At 34.9% G+C, this 24,910-nt stretch overlaps 5 protein-coding genes across 12 annotated transcripts; 2 read left to right on the forward strand and 3 right to left on the reverse strand.

The window, feature by feature from the left end:
* The first annotated feature begins 194 nt into the window (after positions 1 to 194).
* Positions 195 to 3,096, forward strand: LOC132196418 (T-complex protein 1 subunit theta). The gene is made up of 9 exons (XM_059619040.1): positions 195 to 299; positions 792 to 1,094; positions 1,148 to 1,346; positions 1,403 to 1,467; positions 1,530 to 1,667; positions 1,720 to 1,965; positions 2,027 to 2,151; positions 2,229 to 2,361; positions 2,419 to 3,096. Exons 1-9 carry the CDS (start codon positions 240 to 242, stop codon positions 2,785 to 2,787), a joined length of 1,638 nt encoding a protein of 545 aa, XP_059475023.1. The 5' UTR covers positions 195 to 239; the 3' UTR covers positions 2,788 to 3,096.
* Positions 3,097 to 3,286: 190 nt separating this feature from the next.
* LOC132196415 (uncharacterized) lies at positions 3,287 to 8,295 on the reverse strand. 7 transcript variants are annotated; one of them, XM_059619033.1, is made up of 24 exons: positions 8,058 to 8,295; positions 7,923 to 8,001; positions 7,758 to 7,861; positions 7,295 to 7,337; positions 6,888 to 7,231; positions 6,796 to 6,831; positions 6,702 to 6,732; positions 6,576 to 6,640; positions 6,092 to 6,194; positions 5,803 to 6,044; positions 5,680 to 5,745; positions 5,576 to 5,624; positions 5,238 to 5,308; positions 5,087 to 5,183; positions 4,722 to 5,033; positions 4,609 to 4,658; positions 4,524 to 4,559; positions 4,342 to 4,456; positions 4,121 to 4,230; positions 3,997 to 4,059; positions 3,910 to 3,943; positions 3,790 to 3,851; positions 3,634 to 3,736; positions 3,287 to 3,581 (listed from the first exon to the last, which is right to left on the reverse strand). In XM_059619033.1, exons 1-24 carry the CDS (start codon positions 8,103 to 8,105, stop codon positions 3,334 to 3,336), a joined length of 2,511 nt encoding a protein of 836 aa, XP_059475016.1. In that variant the 5' UTR covers positions 8,106 to 8,295; the 3' UTR covers positions 3,287 to 3,333. The 7 variants fall into 7 exon arrangements, 6 of the variants coding, with proteins under 6 accessions (XP_059475016.1, XP_059475014.1, XP_059475018.1 ...); XM_059619031.1 differs by having other exon boundaries at positions 6,888 to 7,337; XM_059619035.1 differs by having other exon boundaries at positions 6,888 to 7,705; positions 7,923 to 8,294.
* Positions 8,296 to 9,812: 1,517 nt separating this feature from the next.
* On the reverse strand, positions 9,813 to 15,579 carry LOC132196416 (uncharacterized). Its single transcript, XM_059619038.1, has 24 exons — positions 15,270 to 15,579; positions 15,126 to 15,210; positions 14,964 to 15,073; positions 14,435 to 14,495; positions 14,020 to 14,375; positions 13,922 to 13,957; positions 13,827 to 13,857; positions 13,700 to 13,764; positions 12,748 to 12,850; positions 12,452 to 12,693; positions 12,328 to 12,393; positions 12,224 to 12,272; positions 11,929 to 11,999; positions 11,779 to 11,875; positions 11,415 to 11,726; positions 11,296 to 11,345; positions 11,209 to 11,244; positions 11,041 to 11,155; positions 10,637 to 10,746; positions 10,515 to 10,577; positions 10,427 to 10,460; positions 10,312 to 10,373; positions 10,153 to 10,255; positions 9,813 to 10,096 (listed from the first exon to the last, which is right to left on the reverse strand). Exons 1-24 carry the CDS (start codon positions 15,309 to 15,311, stop codon positions 9,849 to 9,851), a joined length of 2,547 nt encoding a protein of 848 aa, XP_059475021.1. The 5' UTR covers positions 15,312 to 15,579; the 3' UTR covers positions 9,813 to 9,848.
* Positions 15,580 to 15,828: 249 nt separating this feature from the next.
* LOC132196417 (uncharacterized) lies at positions 15,829 to 21,034 on the reverse strand. Its single transcript, XM_059619039.1, has 24 exons — positions 20,878 to 21,034; positions 20,729 to 20,816; positions 20,576 to 20,673; positions 20,261 to 20,324; positions 19,982 to 20,193; positions 19,890 to 19,925; positions 19,797 to 19,830; positions 19,653 to 19,717; positions 19,000 to 19,102; positions 18,714 to 18,955; positions 18,592 to 18,657; positions 18,489 to 18,537; positions 17,845 to 17,915; positions 17,689 to 17,785; positions 17,328 to 17,639; positions 17,222 to 17,271; positions 17,132 to 17,167; positions 16,969 to 17,083; positions 16,674 to 16,783; positions 16,559 to 16,621; positions 16,472 to 16,505; positions 16,359 to 16,420; positions 16,196 to 16,298; positions 15,829 to 16,143 (listed from the first exon to the last, which is right to left on the reverse strand). The coding sequence occupies exons 1-24, from the start codon at positions 20,926 to 20,928 to the stop codon at positions 15,899 to 15,901; spliced, it is 2,406 nt and encodes an 801-aa protein (XP_059475022.1). The 5' UTR covers positions 20,929 to 21,034; the 3' UTR covers positions 15,829 to 15,898.
* On the forward strand, positions 17,875 to 23,194 carry LOC132196419 (uncharacterized). 2 transcript variants are annotated; one of them, XM_059619041.1, is made up of 4 exons: positions 17,875 to 19,374; positions 22,410 to 22,641; positions 22,719 to 22,946; positions 23,001 to 23,194. In XM_059619041.1, the coding sequence occupies exons 2-4, from the start codon at positions 22,581 to 22,583 to the stop codon at positions 23,063 to 23,065; spliced, it is 354 nt and encodes a 117-aa protein (XP_059475024.1). In that variant the 5' UTR covers positions 17,875 to 19,374; positions 22,410 to 22,580; the 3' UTR covers positions 23,066 to 23,194. The 2 variants fall into 2 exon arrangements, with proteins under 2 accessions (XP_059475024.1, XP_059475025.1); XM_059619042.1 differs by having other exon boundaries at positions 17,875 to 18,985.
* The last annotated feature ends 1,716 nt before the right edge of the window (positions 23,195 to 24,910 follow it).

Consider the following 24,910-nt stretch of genomic DNA (forward strand, 5'->3'; position numbering starts at 1 on the left):
AAATACGATTTTTTTTAATAGTTTTATCCAATATAAATTTCACTTCACATTCCAAATAATGAAAATAAAAAATCTAAAAAATTGTTATTACATTTTAGCGAGAAAAAATGCTTCCTTTTTAGTCCAGAAAAATTACAATAAGTTTTAACGCTCAACCGGTAGAGAGCAGCACAAATCTTTCACTTCGCGATCCCCAGTGAGCACGCCCACTCTAAATACTCAAAACTTGCTAAACAAAAATGGCGTTGCACGTGCCGAAAGCGCCCGGTGTGGCTCAAATGCTGAAGGAGGGCTCCAGGGTGAGTATTCTGCCGAATTTTCGGCACTATCACAGAATTAAATTTATGGGTTATGATTTGACATATAAAAAAGTGGATGTTTAAGTGGATTAATTCATAAAAACCGCTTGTCAATACCATGTGGGTGCTACGCCCGGCGACACCTTCCAGATTATTCCTATGACTAAACGTGCACAGCACAAGATGAAAATTGTCCTTTCTCTAGACTTGCAGTTATTTATTTTAACCCTCGATTTCTTAAATAATAAAATAATATGCGCTTATAATTTTGTACAAACCTGCGACAGAACTAGTGCATACAATGAAAAAATCTTTGTCAAATTGAAAACATTCTCATTAAATTTTGCATCTGAGAATTGACCAGATTTCTGAAATTAGTAAGTAATCATTGAAGGAAGTTTAATATCTGCTTATTAAGTTTGTAGTATGCTATATATTGAAGATAATAATATAATTTAATCATTCATAATTATCGTTTCTGCGTGTATTTAGCTCTACAGTGGCCTCGAGGAAGTCGTCTATCGCAACATCTCGGCCTGCAAGCAGTTGGCCCACACTTTACGGACTGCCTATGGACCAACCGGCATGAACAAGATGGTCATCAACCATCTGGAGAAGTTGTTTGTCACAAACGACGCAGCCACAATCATCAAGGAACTTGAAGTCGAACACCCTGCTGCCAAAATGCTTGTTTTGGCCTCTCAGATGCAGGAGCAGGAAATCGGCGACGGAACAAATTTCGTCATCATTTTTGCAGGCGCCCTACTTGAAGCAGCAGAGGACCTTTTAAGAATGGTATTTTTATATTGTAAAAATATTGAGACAAAAAGCTGATTTTCTTTTAACAGGGTCTTACTCCCACGGAGGTTGTCGAAGGCTACGAACTGGCTCTAGAAAAGGCACTAGAAATTTTGCCTACTTTGGTGTGCAAGGAGGTCAAAGACCTTAGAGATGCTAAGCAAGTGGAAGAAGCATTGAAAACCGCCATTTCTAGCAAGCAATATGGCCAGGAAGATTTCCTCACAACTTTGATCACAAAGGCTTGTGGTAAATAAGTGGCTTCTGATTTACCACATATTTCTAAAACATCTCTGAACTTTCAGTGTCGGTAGTGCCTGACAAGAGCACCTCTTTCAATGTCGATAATGTCCGCATCTGCAAAATCGCGGTAAGAATTTGTTAACAAGAAAATTATGCATTATTTAACTCGGCAAATAAAAATTTTAACAGGGATGTGGTCTCCTCTCATCGGAAGTTGTGCCTGGAATGGTCTTTAAGAGATTTGTTGAAGGAACAGTGTCTAAAAAGTCGCAGGCCAAGGTTGCCCTTTACACTTGTCCAATCGACATTATGCAGACGGAGACTTCGGTAATTTTTGTTTTAATTAACTTGATCTTGTTTTCTGATCTTAAATTTTTAGGGTACTGTTCTCATCAAAACCGCCGAGGAATTGAAGTCGTTCAGCCGGGGAGAAGAGACACAGCTGGAGGATCAGATTAAGGGTCTCAAAGACGCTGGCGCCGATGTGGTGGTTGCTGCTGGCAAGTTTGGCGATATGGCCCTGCACTACTTAAACAAGTACGACATGATGGCCGTCAGACTCACTAGCAAGTTTGATCTCCGTAGATTATGCAAAGCCACCAATGCAACTGCTCTTCCCAGATTGGTAATGAAATGCAAAATAAAATATTTTTAATTGCTCATTAATTTATTCCATTTAATGATAGATCCCACCAAACAAAGAAGAGTTGGGTTATGCTGATTTGGTTTCCGTTGATGAGGTTGGTGACACTGGAGTTGTGATTTTCAAGATTGGTGAAGGAGAATCCAAGATCTCTACTGTTGTTATCAGGTAAATTTTCATATCACATTAATTGCATTCAATTTTATTTTAATATAAAATATGAATTAAATTTTCTTGTTTTTTAGAGGAGCAACTGATAACTACATGGATGACATCGAAAGGTGTATTGACGATGGAGTCAATACCTACAAGGGTCTTACTAAAGACAACCGACTTGTTCCCGGCGCTGGAGCTGTTGAGTCGGAATTGGCCTTATTAGTATGTTTTTGTCTTTTTAGGTTTATTAGAGGGACTAAATTATTTTCGTTCCTTCAGGTGAATCGTTTTGGCGAGGGTCGCTCAGGGTTGGAGCAGTATGCCATCCAGAGATTTGCACATGCCTTGGAAGCCTTGCCTAAGGCTTTGGCAGAAAACTCTGGAGTTAAGGGAACAGAGCTGCTTGCCAAGCTTCAGTCCGCTCATGCCCAAGGCCAGAATACCAGTGGATTGGACATTGAGTCTGGCAGCTTGCTAAATTCTGTTGAATCTAAGATCTTTGACCTTTTCATCACCAAGTACTGGGGTCTTAAGTACGCCACTAGCGCTGCCTGCACAGTGCTAAAGGTGGACCAGATCATTATGGCAAAGCGTGCTGGTGGACCGAAAGCGAGGGCTCCCGGTGGCCAGGACCAGGATGACGACTAAATGTAAGCATTCTGCCACTATTTTTCCGGATCCAACTCGTCTCAACGTTCAACGGCATTTTTTTCATTATAATTTTTGCCTGGACTGGATTTGGGCCGTCTTCTATTAATTCCGATGCACTCGCCACTCTCAACACAAAATTGAAACCAATGCGAACGATTATTTTGATCCAGTATTCCAGCACTAACCTAGACGGTGCCTAATTTATTAACAATTCCACGGAAAAGCAGCTCTGTGATGTGCTGTTTATGATCACTGGAGCTGTAATAAATGCGTCAATCACTAAAAAAAATTTAAAAACGTGCATTTCTGATAACACCTATATTTGATATATATTTTTACTTAATTATTTAAAACTTTATCATAATAGTGTGTAAATGATCTGAACAGATATAATAAGTTTTCAAATACTTGTAAAATAAGTCCTTGAAGATGGGGAAAAATTAAACAACTTGGGCTATTTAAATAATAATAATAATAAAAACGATTGACATAATTTTGATTAACGTAGCCAATTTATTGACATCTTTGTAAAGTCAGAACCAATCAAGGCCTGCACAGCGCAAAACAATTGCTTGACAGTTGTTCCTGAGCAAAATGTGTGTTTTGAGGCTGCAGATCAGCGCCAATCCGTACTGACAATAAAAACCATTCGGAAGTATTTCTATCAGGGTATGCATCGATGATTGAGCCATTCATTGCAGTGAAAGGCAGGCTCGATGTGCACCAACCAAATTTCCCCGAGCCCAGTCTGCTAGCAGCTAACCAAGCATGTTGAGTGCGACCAGCTGAACCTGTGTAGTTTTTAATAAATATAAATTCAATTTTGGCTGATCAAGACATTACTCAAGGGAGCACTGACAATGCAGTTGACGTTTGTGCTGTTTTCAAAATAGGCCATTTTCAGGCCATATTTGCAGCAGAAGGATGATGCTGACTGATAGGATTGCTTTCATTGGATGGGAGGAATTATTTCATAATTTAAATCTTTATTGCCATTACCATAATACTTTGATGCAAATATTTGATTCCACACGCAGTAAAAATCTGTCCGTTTTGACTTGCTGAGAAGAGATTTTAAATGAATTATTTTAATTAATTGATTAATATTATTTTTCTGACGTTTATTGTTTTCATAGTCAGCTCGCAAAATGGGCTAAAGTTTGATTTTCTATCAAGTGAATATTTTGAATTGAGTTTTTTGATTACGTCCATTGCACAGTTAAAATCTGTGAGGCATTTGTGCACCAAACTTGGTAGAGGCACAGATTCCTGTGTTCAAATTAAACAAATTATTCTTTACTTTCTTACCTTCTCAATGTGCATAACCTACCGCAGATGAGTTAACTTCGACTGTATTTATGATGTTGGCTACCAGATCTGGCGCTTTTTCCTGCCCACATTGGTACACAAGAGAAGCTGTATCGCACTCGTCCATTCCCTCTATATTTATTAAGTTTTTCAGAAAATTAGTTAGTTCTAAACTTTTTTTAAACATGTATAAAGAAAAACCAAATATTTATGAGTCATTTTCAATATTTTGCGTGTGCTCACTCTTTGATCTGCAGCTTGAAACTGCGGCCATATTTTGTTGCAAACTAGTTGAGCTTGCCGCCAAACTTTCAGCCATCTCTAATATCTTTGCGTCAACGAGCTTTCCATTCAGCATCTGTTTACTCAATTAAAAAAAAAAAAAAAAAAAAAATGAGAAAACCAAATTAAAAAACTTTGCATACAAATCCTCCATTCTCTCCCATGCATTTCAAGAAACACTTAATTTGTTGTGAGAATTAACATTGGTGAAATACAATTTTTTTTTACTTTAATTTTTAGTGAAAACTGCGTTGAATTAAAAATTAACATAGCCTCATCTAAAATTAGATTGAGAAGATTATGAAGTATTTATGCATTATGGTCATAATGCTGAAAAAAACCTCTTGTAACATTGAAAGCCGCGCCACATTCGTCAAGCATAGCCTCCGAGTTTGAAGAGGTTTTCGTCGTGTCCCTCGCCTCACAAATATACTTTTGGCTCCAAGGACAATCGGCGTCCAAAAGCAGTGCGCTCGTTTTTGTCAACTCCAAGTAAATGCAATGCTGGCTGTTTGCAAAATTGTTGGGCTCGCCACTTTTCCATTTGGCTTCTTGGTCGCGAACCAGTTGGTTTACGGCGCACCATCCAAATTTACATTCGCACTCAAGGTCAGAGCCAGAAGTCCAAAAAATTCCCTCAGCCTTGGTCGAATCTTTGCCAATTTTATCATGATAATGTAAAATGGTCTCTTTTTTTAGTCTTTACTTTTGGCGGCTGCAATTAAGTTGGCGTATTCATATTGGTACTCAATGCTGAGTAATTTCATTCCGACGGAGCAACACGCTTTTTGAGCCTCAATCCACTGATAAAATTAAAAAGTAGCTAATATATTGAATGCAATTGTAAAATGTAATACTGTTTTTTGCTCTGTGCTGAACAAGTACGTTCTTCCATTTATTGTGTACCAAAACCCGTAAGTTGAAGGGCCTGTCAAAATCCAACAAGTAAAATGAAAATATATCAGTGTGGCGTTGAAATTATAAATTTTACAATAATAAATTTAAGGTGTGCGTAATTTAACGTCATTTCAAAGCAGATTGCTTTTCTTATGAAACGTTGAGAAAATTAATTTTCATTCGTAGAATTTAATAAGTTTCAACTGATTACGATAATTACTGTCAAAAAGTAGTTTAGATAATTAAGGATCGGTTGTTAAATTTAATATAATTTTTTAAATTGAAGAAAAAATTATACTCGTCAGGTACTGCGTTATTCCATCAGGCAAGGTGGTGAAGTAGGATGGCTATTCGGAAATTTTATTGATTATGTATAAAATATTAGTTCATGTGTTGTTTAACTTCTTTAGCACACGTAAAATTGGTACACTGTGGTTTAAAGCATGGAGGGGCTGGCGTTGTTGGACCCTTCAATTGAAATGATCAAATAGCTATTAAATCAAAGTAAGATTGAATTGTAATTACTTGACACCCAAAAACATATAAATTTGAACAATTTTTGTCCGTGGTTGCAACGCTGCCTTTAGTTTTGTCAATGTTCAGATGTACGCAGTTTTCGGAATTGTTTGTGTTGTCCGGCTGTCCAGACTGCCAAATATTTGAAACGTTGCTGAAAGTGGAGTTTGAGAGACACCACTGGAAAGTGGCGTTTGCACTAATTCTTTGGCCGGATGTCCAGTAGTGCGCGTTGTATTTCCAAAGTGGGGCTTTTTGCGGTTTTTTAAATAAATGATTTTTTAAATGAATAATATACGTTTTGCCAAATTAATCAGACACTGTCGTTTTGTGTCATTTTCAATCATGATTGGCGTCATTCCAATACTGCAACAGCGATCAAAATTTTCTTGCCAGTTCACCTAAAGTTTTAAAGGAATCTCTGTACTGAAATTTAATGCTAATTTTTTGTATTGACAATATTGTTATTTAATGATAGCCAACTGCCTGCTTTTTTATCAGTCTTGTTTAAAGATTTTAATATTTAATCTTTGGGCTATTTGATGCGTCCGTCATGTCCAATATAAAGCATAAATTTATCATCATTACTAATGCTCTTTTGCAAACTTAAATTTTAATATATTATGAGTCTCATATATTGCCATGGGTGTTCCCAGAGGATGCTATCGCCCCAGTTTTGCAACTTCCACGTTTTTTAAAGTTATAAGCGGCTTTGCCCATCCATAAGTTATAAAATCTCATCATTGCAGGGGAAAGCCAATTGAAAATTGTTTTTTACTTACCACAGTATTTCCCCAAAGAAATAGCGAGCCGCATGATTCAACCCAATAACCATAGTTTTCCGCATCTAATTATATAATAAAAATGTTATTTAATTATGAATCAAAAGGAACCAAACACGTGTTCACCAATTAACCTTCCACTCTGATATAGAGAGACCTAATCAATTTAATTTGATTGAGTTATGAAGTTAGATCAAATAATGAGTTTTGAATTTTCTACATTTTTCTTGCAGACACTGCTACACTCGTACACAACCTTCCAAAAAGTAAGAAATCTATTTATTTAAATATTTTTCTGAAAGATACAAATACCTCAGGATTTGTGGGAATTGTGGCTGTCGTAGTTGAGGAAACTATGGTTGTTGTAATCTCAGTTACTGTCGTTGAGATCGTTGTCGTCACTAATTCCGACAAAGGTGACGTCGCTCCGCTTGTAGAAGTTTGGCTCGCGTCATTATTGGGAGGCGAATTGCTTGATGGTATTTCTGTAAGAGCGGGTGTAGATTCAGAAGGCATTTGGGTCGTCTGCAAAGTTTCTGCCGGAGGATCTGTGGACACTTGTTCTGTCGCCTCCGCCAATGTAGACTCTCCTGGTTGAGTTGCTCCTTCCGAGGATGGCTCGGCGCTTTCACTCGAAATTTCATCGTTTGGTTTACCTTTTTTCATGGGGAAAATCCTTGATAAATTTTGGTTGGTATTATTCCACAAATTGTATTCACTCATTGATTCTGCGGTTGTTGTGTTTTTGGTCGCAAGTTGTTGCTAAATAAATTTATAGCTAGATTAAAATAGCATTAAAAGAAAATTTGCTCTTTTTAAACACGAGGAAATTTAATCTGTTCCAAACTGTTTTAATTTTCTGTAATGGCTGCGTTACTATTGCTCACGGTTAGTTAGATTGTTATTAATGGAAATGGCTATCTTTTTGCTTGATTTTATAAAAAAATAAATTAGAAATTTCAGTCAATGTGAAACAAGCCGTTAGACGAAAAGAAATAAACTCCATATTGTAAAAAATAAGATGTTTTGTTAGTTTAATGGGATTTATGTTATCATTTAATTAAATGTGACATTTTAATTAAATGAGATGGTTTATTTGTATCCCGCTGGTTTCTTGAACTCTAGAAAAACTAGAGTGTTTATAAAAATATTATGGCGTCATTATAATTTGCACTTATTTACTGAAGACTCGGTGTTTTTTGCATTTGATCCATTGTAGCAAGAAGATTTTCCACAGCATTTGACAATGTGCAATCGTTGCGTTCTTCTTTTCCCAAAGGTAGATGCTTAAGAGGGCAAAAAAAATCACAGTATAATCGTATAATAAATTTGAAACTGCGAACTTACCAATATGAATTTTTGAAGGATTGTTGCCGTTTTGCTTTGAACTTTTTTTTCGCTGTTTTGCTGCAGAACTGAAAACTATCTATCAAGATTATACTTTGACTCTCACTTGCACATTTATCACAATTGGGATTATACAACCAGGATGCAAAATATTAGCAAGACAAGTTTCAGTCTTGATAACATTTCAAATATGAAATGGCTGGGTGAACATACACATTAAATGTGAACGTGATACACACGATGTGCATAATATATACAGGGACGGGAATTGATTATTGTCTCTTCAGCGGAACTCCTCCATCCGGCCACGCAGACGTCATAAAAGTATGAATATTTTTTTCAATCATAGAATCACTTAATTGCAATTCTATATTTATTTTTAATCAAATTAATTTTTCACCGCTCTTAAAGGGAAAGGAAATTATTATGTGTTTTTTCCTTCTGGAAACAGCTAAAAGAAAACTCGCAAGGCGACAAATTTATCATCTTTTTCTCAGTCGATAGAGAAAAGTATCATAAAAAAAGAAAAAGGGTATTATCTAACCAATTGTTCTAGAAGATGAGAGCTAAAACGCTCTAAATAGCCCAAAATAAAAAAGACGGCCGCCGTGGTGAACTTGCACTGTTGACAAGATCACCATATGTATGCAAATCTGCTTCCCCAAAAGCTGCTTGCAGAGGAAGGGACAATTGATTTGAGGGCAGTCTTGAATGAACTATTTTTTTACCATTATTCAGATAAGTGATAAATTGTGCAAGTTTTTTCAACTTGGATTGCCGAGGAAGAATTATCTTTATATGTTAAAATTTCAGGGAAAATTGGAAAGCCTGATTTTAAAAATAAGGTCTTGCAGCTGAGGCTAATTTTTGTTTTTAAATACTTCCTTACATTGATATACGTTCACTTCATTGTATATCACAACTTTTAAATTTTTAAGACACTTAATTGTGCACTGAACTTTTGATAGTGGCACAGTTTCCTATCAATATTAAAAGTTGGATTCTTTGTGAAAATCATGAATTTAATTTTTGTCAATTAACCGCTATATCTTCATTAAATTTGTATTGTTCTGGCGCATTTAAGAACTTAAATCCAACGCGCTGACCTAACGGAGACAATATCAAAAAACATTAAGAACATTAAACAACCAAAAAATTAAAACATTATTTCTATTTTATTTAAAAAAAAAATTAAATGTGCTTTATTTAAAATTTTATAAATTTGAAAAAAAAATCATTTATTTAAATTATTATTATTATTGGAACCCGGCATCGGTGATTTTTCCTGTCATTCCCTCTGATATGAGAAATATTCTTTGATCCTCAATATTTTATACGAAATTTTTTGATCTGGAACTCTTGCAGTATAAATTTAGTTTTACATTATTTTAAACTCGAATAGTAACAATAAAAGCATTACTCACCAATAGTAATACTATTACATACTCAATGACTTGTAGAAATTTATGATACAAAATTAAAATAATTATTATAATCATGATGCAGTGTATTCAGTTTCCTTATTGTTAATCTTTACTAATACTAATGCTAACGCTGCAGTCTTATTTTTATGAAACTCAAATGTGGCGGTCAGCATCATTATCAGAAACTATTCCTTATTGTAAGGGCCAGTAGCATAGCATTCCGAAATCAGAATTCAGAGAAATCTGTAATCTGCTGTTTGCTCTTTATTACTCACAATTAAATATAAATTTATGTATTTTTTAAAAATATGCTTTTGAAATGCTCAATTTTTTTTAATTTGATATAAAAATATTATTAAATAATCATCAATTCAAATTTCTGTAAATGAGATGATAACTAAAACAACACAATATCAAGCTGAATTTTTAATTTAATCAATTTCAATTTATTTATCTAAAGCCTTTTTATTTTTATGCGCCTTATGGAAACCAATTATTACGTTCAAGGTCTGCACAGCGCGTAACAATTGCTTGACAGTTGTTCCTGAGAAAAGTGCGTGTTTTGAGGCTGCAGATCAGCGCCAATTCGAACAGACAGTAAAAACCATTCGGAAGTATTTCTATCAGGGTATGCATCAATGATCGAGCCACTCATAGCAGTGAACGGCAGGCTTGATGTGCACCACCCAAATTTCCCAGAGCCCAACCTACTCGCGGCCAACCAAGAGTGCTCAGCGCGACCAGCTGAACCTGGGTTTATAATAAATTTAAAATAAAACCAAAAGTTTGGCTGATCTAGATATTACTCATGGTAGAGCTGACAAGGCAGTTGACATTTGTGCTGTCTTCAAAATAGGCCAATTTTAGGCCGTATGTGCAGCAGAAAGATGATGCTGACTGATATGGTTGCTGTCATGGAATTAGTGAATTAGTTTATTTTCAATTTTGAAATCATTTTTCCATGCCATGATACTTTGATGTAAATATTTTATACCACAAGCAGTAAATATCTCTCCGTTTGGAATTGCTAAATATAAAATTTTTGAAAAATTTTATTACACTATAATATAATTTTCTGACGTCTGTTGTTGTCATAGTCAGCTCGCAATACGGGCTAAAATTTGTTTGGCGATCATTTGAAAAATTTGATTTAAATAATAATGATTACGTCCATCACACAGTTGAAATCTGTGAGGCATTTATGCACCAAACTTGGTAGAGGCACAGATTCCTGTTTTTGGAATAAAAATTTGAATTTTTTCCATCTTGTCATAATAATGCAAGTCTTGCCGCAGACGCGTTAACTTCGACTGTATTTATGATGTTTGCTACCAGATCTGGCACTTTTTCCTGCCCACATTGGTACACAAGAGAAGCGGTATCGCACTCATCCATTCCCTCTTTATTGTCAAAACAAATTAATAAGTAATCTTATTAAATTACTATGTAAACTTTAAACTATTATAAACAACATTTTAAACAATTTTACAAGCCAAATCTTAAAAACGGTTCAAAAACTGCTTGCAAATGATATTAAATTTATTGATCACAGCTGGTCTTACTAGCAAGTACGTCAATCATAAATTTACAGTTTTAAAATTCAATATTTAATTTGATTGAGAAAAATAATGAAAACTGAATATATCACAATTACATAAAATGTGTCGATTTTAAATTTAAACATCTATGCTCACTCTTTGATCCACAGATTGAAACTGCGGCCATGTTTTCTTGCAAAATTGTCGAGCTAGCAGCAAAACTTTCAGCCATCTCCAAAATCTTTTCGTTAACGAGCTTCCCGTTAAGCATCTGTTGACCCAGTTTAAAAAACTACTTCTAATGAAAATAAAAAGTGTGAATACAAATCCTCCATTCTCTCCCATGCATTTCAAGAAACACTTAATTTGTTGTGAGAATTAATACCATTTTTGAAATATTATTTTTTTTACTTTAATTTTTAGTGAAAACTGCGTTGAATTAAAAATTAACATAGCCTCATCTAAAATTAGATTAAGAAGATTATGTCATTTTAAGTACTTGGCTATTTGGACATAATACGGAAAAATACCTCTTGAAACATTGAAAGCCGCGCCACATTCATCGACCATAGCCTCAGAGTTGGATGAGGTTTTTGTCGTGTCCCTCGCCTCACAAATATAATTTTCGCTCCAAGCACAGCCGGCGTCCCACAGCGGCGCACCCGTTTTACTCAACGTAATATAAATGCAATTTTCGTTATTATTTGCATTGTTGGGCTCGCCAGCTTGCCATTTGGCTTCTTGGTTGCGAACCAGCTGGTTTACGGCGCACCATCCAAAATTACCTTCGCAGCCCTCATCTGTTCCCGACGTCCAAAAGATACCCTGAGCCTGGGTCAAATCTGCCAAATTTTATCATGATAAAATGTAAAATGGTCTTTCTTTAGTTTTTACTTTTGGCGGCTGCAATTAAGTTGGCGTATTCATATTGGTATTCAATGCTGAGTAGTTTCATTCCAATGGAGCAACACGCTTTTTGAGCATCCAGCCACTATCAAATTATAAAGTAGCTTCTGGCTTGTGGTTAAAATATTAAATCTATACTGATTTTTTCTCTCTGCTGAACAAGTACGTTCTTCCATTGGTTGTGTACCAAAATCCATAATTTGAAGGGCCTGTGAAAATCCAACGAGACTTAGGTAAAATATATTACAGTGACGGTTATCGTTTAATTAAAGATTTAAAAAATTACTATTTAAAAAAAAAAATTATTAAAAAAATACTAAAAACAAATACAAAAATAGCTCGCGTAATTTTATATTATTTGAAAAATGAAACAAGGAGCTTTGAGCTTTCATATTAAATACACAAATAAAATTCAAAAAGAAAGTATATATACTCGTCAGGTGCTGCGTTACTCCATCAGGCAAGGTGGTGAAGTAAGATGGCTATTCGGAAATTTTATTAATTATGTATCAAATATTAGTTCATGTGTTTTTTAACTTCTTTAGCGCAAACAAAATTGGTACATTGTGGTTTAAAGCACGGAGGGGCTGGCGTTGTTGGACCCTTCAATTGAAATGATCCAAATAGTCATTAAATCAAAGTAAGATTGAATTGTAATTACTTGACACCCAAAAACATATAAATTTGAACAATTTTTGTCCGTGGTTGCAACGCTGCCTTTAGTTTTGTCAATGTTCAGATGTACGCAGTTTTCGGAATTGTTTGTGTTGTCCGGCTGTCCGGACTGCCAAATATTTGAAACGTTGCTGAAAGTGGAGTTCGAGAGACACCACTGGAAAGTGGCGTTTGCCATAATTCTTCGGCCGGACGTCCAGTAGTGCGCGTTGTATTTCCAAAGTGGGGCTGTTAATTTTTTTAATTTAATGGAAAATGGAACTTACTGGAATGATATTTTACGTTTTGCCAAGTTAATCAGACACTGTCGTTTTGCATCGTTTTCAATTATGATTGGCGTCATTCCTATACTGCAACAGCGATCAACATTTTCTTGCCAGTTTAACTAAATAATTTAAAAAGAAACATTTTATATTAATGTAATTTAGTGCTTAAATTATGTTTCCTTTAGTAAATTTAAATAAAATAATTAGATTTATTAGGTCTTACTTAATGATTTATAATTTTTTGATTCACTTGTCACGAATAGTCGCAAATAGCATTTTTAATAATATAAATTAATTCTGACTCTTGCTCTTTTAGTAAATTTAAATTCCGCTATTTATGAAATTCAAACTTGGAAACGCTTGAAATCTGCAGGTTAAATGGTGATTTACAGAAAATATTTTTCTGTTTTTCTTTTACTTTAAAATATGATGAAGGAAAATGTTATAGCCCGTGCTCTTGATTTTTTCTTGAAGCATTTGGTAATTTGAATTAATAATAGGCTTTTCCTCGACACATTTTTTTGAGTTATTTATTGTTTAAGTAAAAATTCAATATAAACAATTCTCAAAACACATCATGGGAAAGCTGATTTTAAATTCAAATCACCATGAATCAGCCCTCGATTTGTGAAATTCTACCACAAAAATTAAAACTTGCTTAATTTAATTATAAATTAAATTCATATAGTCAGAATTCAATTAATATTTTTTTGACATTCACCATTCATTTCAATGCCAAATTAAATACATAGGCTACGTTATTTCATAAGCCTCTTGATACATCAATTATTATTAATTCTTCTCGGTCAATACTAAAAAAAATTAAATAGGAAAAAAAAGAGAAGAAAAGGTTCACAACTAGCAGATGTTTGCTAAAACACCCGATATCAACAGAGACTTGAATTGGAGAATAAATAAATAAATTTAAAGTACGTGGGAGAATGAACTGGAAATTGATTTCTACTTACCACAACATTTCCCCAAAGATATAGCGTGCCGCATGATACAACCCAATAGCCATAGATTTCAGCATCTAATTAAGTAAATCTAAATCTTAGCTGATCTGGTGGTAAAAACTAATTTTCATATTTTAACTGATTAATCGTCCACTCAGATATAAAGAGGCCTAATTAAGTTGATTAATTTGTGCTATTAATATTGATCAGATAAAATTTTTAAATTTTATTTACATTTTTCTTGCAAACACTGTTACACTCGTACAAAACCTCTCAAAAAATTTTGATAATTATATAAGTGTCTAAATATTTTTTCTGAAAGATAAAAATACCTCATAAGGATTTGTAGTAGTTGTGGGAACTGTGGTTGTCGTAGTTGTGGGAACTGTGGTTGTTGTAGTTGTTGTGGGAAATGTGGTTGTTGTGCTCTGAGTAATTGCCGTTGTTGTCGTCACTAATTCTGATAGTGATGATGTCTCTCCGCTTGTGGAAGATTGGCTTGCGTCATTATTTGGAGGCGAATTGCTCGACGGAGTTTCTGAAGAGGCAGTTGAGGATTCCAAAGGCATTGTTTGGGGAATCTGCGAAATTTCTGATGGAGGATCTGTGGACACGGGTTCCGTCGCCTCCGCCACCACTGATGAGGATGTCGTAGCACCTTCACTCATAGTTTCGGTGGGTGGTTCCGCTGTATTTCAAGGATCAGTAATTCCCAACAGCTTTGATCAGTATTATTTAACAAATTACATTCACTCATTAATGCTGTGGTTGCTTCATCGTCATTTTTTGTAAAACTTTTGGTTGCAAGCTGTGTGGTTAAATAAATGCATAATAACATAAAACAAGATTGCTTTGAAAATTTGCTCTCGCATATAGTGAGTCAAATTGCATTAAACAGCTTTATTGTCTCCATTAGCTGCGTTACTCTTACTCAATTGGTTATAGATTGAGATGAGATCAGATCAAATCTTTTTGCTTAACTTTGTTTATAATTAAAGAAATTGCAGAAGCCAATTTAAATTTGATAACCCCTCTGTCTGTCAAATAGGCCGCTAGCTATAATATAATTTCGCTGATAAAAGTACAAAAGTGTGGATGTCTGCGTTTTGAAATTTAATTGAATTAACAGATTATATTTATTCCCCCGCAAAAACTGAACAGTTGTTTATATTTTATTATCTTTATATTAAAAAAGCGGATTTTTTTATTCAAATTGATACTATCACGTGAATTTCATTTTGAGATCACCTCATTACGATCATTTATTTGCACTTACCGATGTCACAGTGTTTCTTGAATTTGTATTGGATCCATTGTAGCAAGAAAATCTTTCACAGCATTTAACAATAAGCGTCCGTTGCGTCCTACTTCGCCCAAGGTTTGATGCTTGGAATATAGGTTTGAAAAATCGTGTGCAATTTGAAAAGCAAACCCTTACCAATACGAATTATCAAAGGATTTTTGCCTTTTAGATTTAGAAAACCACCTCTTTTTTGCTGTGTTGCCGGAAAGTTGAAAACTAACTATAGGAAAGATTTGAAATGTTGACTCAAAACTTGTGCATAATATTTGAGAATTTTACAATAATGACACCAAACATTAACAATTTCAGTCTTGATGACATTTCAAATATCACGAAATGGCTTTTCAAAGGTGCACATTAAATTTGAACGTGAAAAACGTTGTCGAGATGCGAGCAGCCAGCATTTATTATCATTTCAGCGGAACTCATCCATCCGGCTTGTCGGTTTCAACATCATATCGCTCCATGACAAAATGGAGCATGAAAATAAAATTTGACAAATTTGATGCTGAGTTTGAAAAATTAGATTCAACATAGGATAAAGAAAATTTGCGCGCTGTCAGCTTAAGTTTCTGTTCTCTGCAAAATCTTTTCGTTGGTGGTCTTTCCATTAACCATGCATGGACTGAACTTGTTAAAAACTTAAATATGCAATTGCATATTTATATTTCTATACAATACGGAAAAATATTGAGAGTTCCATCAAAAAGCCTAAATTATTAACTTGCCGTGAAGTTTGAATGAAGGGTTAAGTTCGAACGCTTTTGGGATCGCCCTCATTATAAATAGCTTGGCTTTATGGATGTGGGCTGAAGGATATTTAAACAAAAATTGATGATCAAGCTTAATTTTATTGTAAATCGCATATTAATTTCCAGTGCCAAATCTAAATCAATGCAATTTTACATTCAAGGCCTGCAGAGCGCGTAGCAATTGCTCGACAGTTGTTCCTGAGCGAAGTGCGAGTTTTGAAGGTCTGCGCCGATATTTACTGATAATAGAAACCATTCGGAGAGGGCAGATCTATCAGGGTAGCCATCAGCGATCGAGCCACTCATTGCAGTGAACGGCAGGCTTGATGTACACCATCCAAATTTCCCTGAGCCCAACCTACTCGCGGCCAACCAAGAGTGCTCAGCGCGACCAGCTGAACCTGGAGCAGTTACTGATAAATTATTATTAAATTTTGGCTTTTCAAACATTACTCATGGTAGAGCTAACAAGGCAGTTGACATTTGTGCTATTTTCAAAGTAGGCTAATTTCAGGCCGTATTTGCAGCAGAAGGATGATGCTGACTGATACGTTTGCTATTTATATTAATTTTATTAAAAATTATCATCGTATTTTTTAATCTTTTTTTTCCATACCAAAATACGTTGATGCAAATATTTGATGCCACAAGCAAAGAAAATCTCTCCGTTTGGAATCGCTAAAAAATAAAATTTTGAAATTTATTGTTAAATGTTTATTTTTTTCTGACGTCTGTTGTTGTCATAATCATCTCGCAATAGTTTCTATAAAATTCAGAAACCAATTAACGGAAAATTTATTCAATCATTTTGCTTACGTCCATCACACATTCATAATCTGTGAGGCATTTGTGCACTACACTTGGCAAAGGCACATATTCCTGTGTACAAAACAATGTCATTCTATATTTCTGCAATTTGTACAAGCCTGACCGAAGACGAGTTTGCTTCGACGGTATTTATGATGTTTGCTACCAACTCCGGCGCTTTTTCTTTTCCGCACTGATACACAATTGAGGCCGTGTCGCACTCGTCCATTCCTCCTGTCAATGAAATGAGAATACATTTATTAAAACGTCACCAAATTCCCCATTAAGTATAAAAAGCCCATTACTATGTTTACTTTTCCTGATAAAAGTGATAAAATAATTAAGGTGAATAGGGTGAACCAATAACTAATCGGCCTCTATAAATAAATTTGTCTATATTTATAAAATTTTGAACTCGCTCTTTGATCCGCAACTCGAAACTGCGGCCATGTTTTCTTGCAGGCTTGTTGTGCTGATGGCCAAGCTCTCTGCCAACTCCAAAATCTTTTTGTCAATGAGTTTCCCATTAAGCATCTTGGAATCAATTTGAAAATTAATATTAAGTATAAATGTTTTTCATACAAATCCTCCATTCTCTCCCGCGCATTTTAAGAAACACTATTTATTATTTGTGAGTCATTTTTGTTTCAGAGAAATTATAAAACTGGTTACCTTAATTTTGAGTGAATACTGCGTTGAATTGAAAATTAGCTTAGTCTCATCTGAAATTAAAAAGGTAAAGTTGGAACGGCGCGACTTTGCATAGAGAAAAATATGCCTTTTGAAACATTGAAAGCCGCGCCACATTCGTCAAGTATAGCCTCCGAGTTGGAGGAGGTTTTCGTCGTGTCCCTCGCTTCACAAATATACTTTTGGCTCCGAGAACAACCGGAGTCAATCAGCAACGCGCTCGTTTGTGACAAATCCAAGTAAATGCAATTCTCGTTATTTCCATAATTGTTGGGCTCGCCAGTTTGCCATTTGGCCTCTTGGTCGCGAACCAGTTGGTTTACGGCGCACCATCCAAATTTACCTTCGCACCCCTCATCTGTTCCAGACGTCCAAAAGATACCCACAGCGTTGGTCAAATCTTTAAAATATTATGATGAAGTTTTATCGTCATTTTAATCTTTATTTACTTTTGGCGGCTGCAATCAAGCTGGCGTATTCGTATTCATATTCGATGCTGAGTAATTTCATTCCAATGGAACAACACTCTTTCTGAGCATCCAGCCACTAAAAATTAATTTAACCTTTCGTTAAACTAATAAAATTATATTATGAAAATTTAGTACTGATTTTTGCACTGTGCTGAACAAGTACGTTCTCCCATTTACTGTGTACCAATATCCATGATCTGATGGTTCTGGAAAAAGTTTTATTTTTTAGCTGCTTACAATTAGAATCTCGGATTGAGGGAAAAAAATTTTGAAATGAAAGGGTGTATTTAATTTATATTTTTATATTGATTTATATAAGAGAAATGTTTCTGTTTGCATTTTTTTATGTAATATTTTCTTCATATTTTTTTTACAAAGGAATAGATTTTCTTCTCTTAGAAAGAATGAGGTAATTTTCAATTTTGATACGTTTTAAAAATTCGGTATTCCATTAATTACGAAATCTCAACACAATAGATTCAGAGAGAGAGAGAGAGAGTGCTTTTGAAAAAAACCTTTTACAACCTACTATTTCCAAAGCTTTTTTAGCAAAATTTTAAATTAAACTGATTTTTCCATTCATTCACTACTACAAATATATTTTAATTCAGGCAACCTCTGCCGTCTCATTTGTGCTAACAATATAATAAGAAGGGCGCGCGTTAAGTAAAAAAATTCATCGCAATTGTGTCATGGTCCACCCATTATTTTTATTTTCATCTAGATTTTGTAATATTTATATAATACAAAAAAATAATAATTAGTTCAAGTTTCTTTACTTGTAAGGAGCATCGTCTTTCCATCAGGCAGGGTGTAGAAGTATGAGGGCTAAAACAATCAAATCGCTTTGATGTTACATAATTACTTCCCTAATTGATTTACATTCTTTTCACAAACGAAATTAACACACTGCGGCTTGAAGCACGGAGGTGCAGGTGTTGTTGATCCCTTTAATATTAATAAGGCGTCTAAATTATTTGTTTAATACACTCAAGATCGATTACTTGGCATCCAAAGACGTATAAATTTGAACAATTTTTGTCCGTGGTTGCAACGCTGCCATTAGTTTTGTCAATGTTCAAATGTACGCAGTTCTCAGTGTTGTTCGTGTTGTCAGGCTGTCCGGACTGCCAAATATTTGAAACGTTGCTGAAAGTGGAGTTCGAGAGACACCACTGGAAAGTGGCGTTTGCACTAATTCTTCGGCCGGACGTCCAGTAGTGCGCGTTGTATTTCCAAAGTGGGGCTGTTAATAATTTAATGGAAAATAGAACTGGTAAGATATTTTACGTTTTGCCAAGTTAATCAGACACTGTCGTTTTGTGTCATTTTCAATCATGATTGGCGTCATTCCAATACTGCAACAGCGATCAACATTTTCTTGCCAGTTCACCTAAATAATTTATAATGCAAACTCAGAAATCTTAAAATGCTAGTTTATTTTATCGTTCTAAAGAAATAGGCTACGTAACAAGATAATTTATATTTATAACCTGACTTTATTTATTTATTAATATTTTTCTTCTAATCCTAATGGGAATGGAACCGGTGGTAGCCGTCAGGCGTGCTGTGCTTAATCTTGAGGGCCAATAATATGGTTTCCTTGGACACACTGGGACAGGGTGAAAGGAGTATAGGATGTTGGGAATTCCAAGGATGAGGGAGGTGAGCGGCCATCATGGCCTACCATAAATTAATCACCCCGCAACTGTTTTTTGTAAATTAAATTTTCAGTATTTATGAGTCTCATTAATTCCCGTGGGTCTTCCCATATGAAGCGATAAATCACTCGCTTTTATAACATCCAATTCTCATAACGCATAAAATAGTATAAAAATCATGTCGCTCTCAGATGTGCCCAGCAACAACAGCCATACACAATTTTGAAATTTCACAATTGCAAGGGAAAGCCAAATGAAAATTGGTTTTTATTTTTTACTTACCACTACACTTCCCCAAAGAAATAGCGAGCCGCACGATTCAACCCAGTAGCCATAATCATCAGCATCTTTTAATTTAACAGTTATCAGTAAAATCATTGACAATTTTGAGTGAAATTAATGCATATAAGACATATTTTTGTATACCAATTAAGCTTCCCTGACTCAGAAAAAAAGACTCCTTCAATTTTTTTTATGTTATTTTAACAAATTTTAAATATATAATCGTGCTTTTTTTACATTTTTCTTGCAAACGTCGCTACACCCTTGCAAAACCTTCATTAAGATTTATTGATATAGGAAGTGTAAAAATAATACAATTATAAAAATACTGTGTAAGGTGGATCAGATGTTGTTACAGTAGTGGTATCTATTGTCGTTGAAGTAGGAAACGATTCTGAATATTGGGGAGTTTGGGAAATCTCCAAGTTTCCTGATACTAAAGTGGAATCTACTTTTTGCGAAACCTCTTCCACTTTTGGTTCATCTGCACCTTGCACAGTTGTTTCAGTAATTCTCATGCTGATTTCGAAGTACTTATCGGCTTTTTATTGTATGCAGAAATCCGTGTTTTAAATTTAAATATTAATTTGTTATAATGCTAAGTTTACTTTTTATCTCCAAAGCAGCTACTTTGTCTAGTGACCAGGAAGTATTTTCAGTTGAAAAATGAAACTAAAATAAAATATCAATTAATTAAGCAATTATTAATTTATGTTCCTCTCATTGAAATTTCAAATCAAAATTAAGTGCAATTAACAATGTGGCTTTTTTGATTGCGCGGCTAAGTGAGTTGATTAAAATTGAAACTAATGTGTATAATTCTCTCTTTTTTTAGCTGTCTTAAGAATGCTCGTATACTGGTTTTATTCTCAAGGGATTTTATAGGGATTTAATATTTTATGAAATCACTATTTTGCACTTACTTTTTCAGCTGTAATTTTTGTATTTTCGTGCAATCCTTTTACACAAGATGAACCACCACAACACTTGATGATGAGCATCCGATTGCGAGTGTTTAATGCTTGAATTTTTATATTAATGTATTTTATTCTAAACAACAACAAAACACGTTATACCCTTTGATTTCTTGTTTGCAATATTGCTCCTTTTTGGCTTTTTAATAGTGGCTGATTTTTGAAATATTGCTGAACAGCTGATAATGATCTAACAATTAAAACGATTAATTTTTATATCTCTAGTAAAAATATGAACATATTTTTAATACCAGAAGAAATAGCATCAGTAGAAGCACAAGCCTTTGTAGTTTTGATTTCATATTTTCAACTTACAAATTAGAGCATTTGTACCGTGTACATCAGAGTACAAAATCTGAAATGAAATAATTGTCATGTTCTGCTGCGCTGTTCATCTTATTTCCGGTAGTCTGGTAGAATTCCTGTGGCTAATTTGAGTTGAAATTGATTGTCATACGTCATGCATTTAGCACACCTCTGCAGGATTGAAATCCTCTTTGCTCATTATATAACATTTGTTCAATTTTCGTGTGAAATTCAGTAATATTAATAATTCATTTGTGATTATTTTGTTATTTGCACATGCGGTTTATGAACCACAACTTGAAACTTGCGACATTGCTTTCTTTTTTTTTGGGTCAGGCCAAGACAAAGTGTCTTGTCGGCCTGTGCCCTTATTGAGCTTGCGGAAGGCAAGCTCCAATATTATATTATTTGGGTATTTATTTATTATTATTTTTTTTTTAATTTTATCTTTATTGTCATCAGGATAAGATAAAATGTTTAAATTTTATTTACATTTTTCTTGCAAACACTGCTACACTCGTACAAAACCTCTCAAAAAAATTGATAATTAAATAGGTATTTAAATATTTTTTTCTGAAAGATTAAAATACCTCATAAGGATCTGTAGTAGTTGTGTGGGAACTGTGGTTGTTGTGCCCTGAGTAATTGCCGTTGTTGTCGTCACTATTTCTGACAGTGATGATGTCTCTCCGCTTGTGGAAGATTGGCTTGCGTCAATATTTGGAGGCGAATTGCTCAACGGAGTTTCTGAAGAGGCAGTTGACGATCCCAAAGGCATTGTTTGGGGAATCTGCGAAATTTCTGATGGAGGATCTGTGGTCACGGGTTCCGTCGCCTCCGCCACCGTTGAGGATGTCGTAGCACCTTCACTCATAGTTTCAGTGGGTGGTTCGGTGGTTCCGCTGTATTTCAAGGATCAGTAATTCCCAACAGTTTTGACCAGTATTATTTAACAAATTACATTCGCTCATTAATGCTGTGGTTGCTTCATCGTCATTTTTTGTAAAACTTTTGGTTGCAAGCTATGTGGTTAAATAAATGAAGAATAACATAAAACTAGATTGCATTGAAAATTTGCTCTCGCATATATATTGATTCAAATTGAATTGCATTAAACAGCTTTATTGTCTCCATTGCCTGCGTTACTCTTACTCAATTGGTTATAGATTGAGGGGAACTTTGTGTATAATTGACTTTGCCGATTGAAGTTTGATAAAAGATTCTGATTGATTGCAAATTTTGGGTTTGAATTCCATCTTTCATTCCTTAAGTTTAACTGTCCGCGTGGAGCCAAACATCCTAGAGCGCGCGACACTACTAATTGGCCAATCCCATATCAATGCCTCCCACCAATAAATAACGCTTATTTCGTTTTTGTGATTGTTGCACTTCAAATTCAAATATTGTTCTTGTTCAAATCTGTTCTTCCAAACTCGCGAATTCGTTTCTAGCTCTCATAGCTGTATAATTTTAAAAGCTCTTCTGAAAGAGTCCCAGAGGGTCCCTCGGTCGCAGGTCTGCACTAGGATTATAATTATGGATGACGTCCTCATTCCCGTCTACTTCACTGATCGAGCCGAGTCCGCCTTGGACAACTGCGATCGTGTTAATCAACACTTCGGGACGGCGGCCATCAAGACTCATATAAATGTGGCAAGCCCAGTACCTGACTCTCGCCCTGAACAGGCAGACCTTGAGTTTCAAAGAGCGTAAGAAGATTTATATCAAGAAATCATTTCGATAAATCATGAATTAAGTCTAAAGATTACATACTTTATTTCCTCAGGACGGAACACAATCGCTGCCAACCTTTACCATCTTCGGCGTAGAGCCCGAGCAACGCCTGGCACAGTTCTGAGGAGAGTCTCGTTTGAGTCACACGATGGACCCTTTAACTACGAGTACCTAACTGCCAGGCAAAGGGACAACATCGTCCGCAATCCATCAGATGGCCATCTGTATGCTCTATTCATTTTAGCTGCTACCAACAACCTGACCTACGACGGGGAATTAAGTAAATTGTTATTTATCGCTGGTCTCTGTTTATTATAAGCATAATACATCTCAGGTGCCGAGTCCCTTGCTGAACTGATCAGATCTGAGCAGGCGAGACGAGGACCGGGACCGGCCTGAAGGAGCTCTACCCAACCTTCCCTTGATCTAGCTCTAGTTCTCTACATAGATCTTTTACTCGTTTCGTCAATAGACACGTTTCTATAGTTTTCAATAACCAACCAACGCTTTTTATTTGACTTCTCTTCTATGAAAAGACGAAATAGACCTCATATAAATTTAATTTCTTAGTGAGAAAAATGTGTGTTTTTTAGCTATTTAATCATCCTTTTGCAGCTTTTCTTCATCAGTGGCCATTCATAAAAATTGGAATAAATAATATTGTCATGGAAATGAAGAACTCGGGCTTGTCCTCGTATTCAAAAACAAAACGGCTCTACCAGTTTCGGTCACGGTCTGCGACCCTATTTCATGAGCAAGAAGAAAAAAATTAGCAAATTTGAAAAACACCGCTTCTAAACCCCTAGAGAATTTTAGTATTCTGGCGCGTAGCACACGCCTTAATTTTTTTTTTTATTGAAAGATATTTATTTATTTTTTCATTACAAGTCCAGCCAATTTCCGAAGAAATTATCGGCTGGTGCTTATCAGACTAATTGCTTCAAGTTAGAAGCTTTTAGTGCTTACAAAGAAATTCTACAGTGCTCTATATTATTTTCAATTTGTTCATACAATTTGTTCAATTTTGTTTTAACATCCATTTTTTTAATTTGTATTTCACATCATTTTTGTTCTGCATGTTTTTTAACTCTGGTGGCAACAGATTCCACAAACGTGGTAATATACATTCCGACGTTCTATTGAAATATTTACTATCTTTTATAGGCTCAATTACTGGTCCTAATTGCAATGCTCTCGTGCTATAAGGGTGGATTCTAGGTACTCCATGGTTCTCATCAAAGTACTTCAAGCATAATAAATTTAATTCAAATATTTTATCTACAGACAGCACATTCCAGAACTCAAACTGATTTTCAATTGTCTCTTTATGCTTTCGTGTACACATTTTATATAAGACTCTCTCTTGCAAATTTTTTAATGAGGATAAGTTGGCTGATCCCCATGCGGTTACACCATAATTCAAGTATGAATGAGCTAACGAAAAATACATAATACGTCTTACATGATAAGGCATATTCGCTTTCAAATAATTAAACTCGCAAATAATTTTTCTTAATTTTTTTGCAATATGTTGTGTATGTGTTTTCCAGTCAAAATTTTGATCTACGTACAAGCCAAGATATTTTGTTACTTCCACTTGTTTCAATAAGGCGCAAATGCATCCGATACAAAAATTATGTAGACATGTAGTTTCATGGCACACAATTTTAAGACTTAAGTCTTTTCTCATAACTGGCTTGCAAAAATGCATACATACAGTTTTTCTTGTGTTTATTAGGAATCCATTGTCATGGCACCATTCAACTAATATATCAAATTCAGTCTGGATTATTTTTTGACAAACATTAAATTTCTCATGTGAAAATAATATAACAATATCATCTGCGAATATAAATATTGTGCAGTCTTTTAAAAGTGAGAATAGATCATTCATGAATAAAATAAATAAGATAGGGCCAAGTATGGAGCCCTGAGGCACTCCACAATTAGCGCTAAATTCTTCACTATATTCATCGCAGAGTTTTACCGCAAATTTTCTATTATTCAAGTAGCTTTTTATTAATTCCAACACTGGTCCTCTTATGCCAATTTTTTCAAGTTTTTTTAACAGTTTTTCATAATTTAAAACGTCAAAGGCTTTTCTCATGTCAATAAAAATTGCAGCTACGTGTTTATTATCTTTGAGTGCAAGATTAACAAAATCAGAGAAATTGCTAAAAAGTTCATTGACACATTTTCCTCTCTGGTATGCAAATTGACGCTTATCAATTATATTAAATTCTT

Source organism: Neocloeon triangulifer, unplaced genomic scaffold (assembly GCF_031216515.1).
Source record: "Neocloeon triangulifer isolate White Clay Creek 2 clone unplaced genomic scaffold, ASM3121651v1 ptg000012l, whole genome shotgun sequence".
Taxonomy (NCBI): Eukaryota; Metazoa; Arthropoda; class Insecta; order Ephemeroptera; family Baetidae; genus Neocloeon; species Neocloeon triangulifer.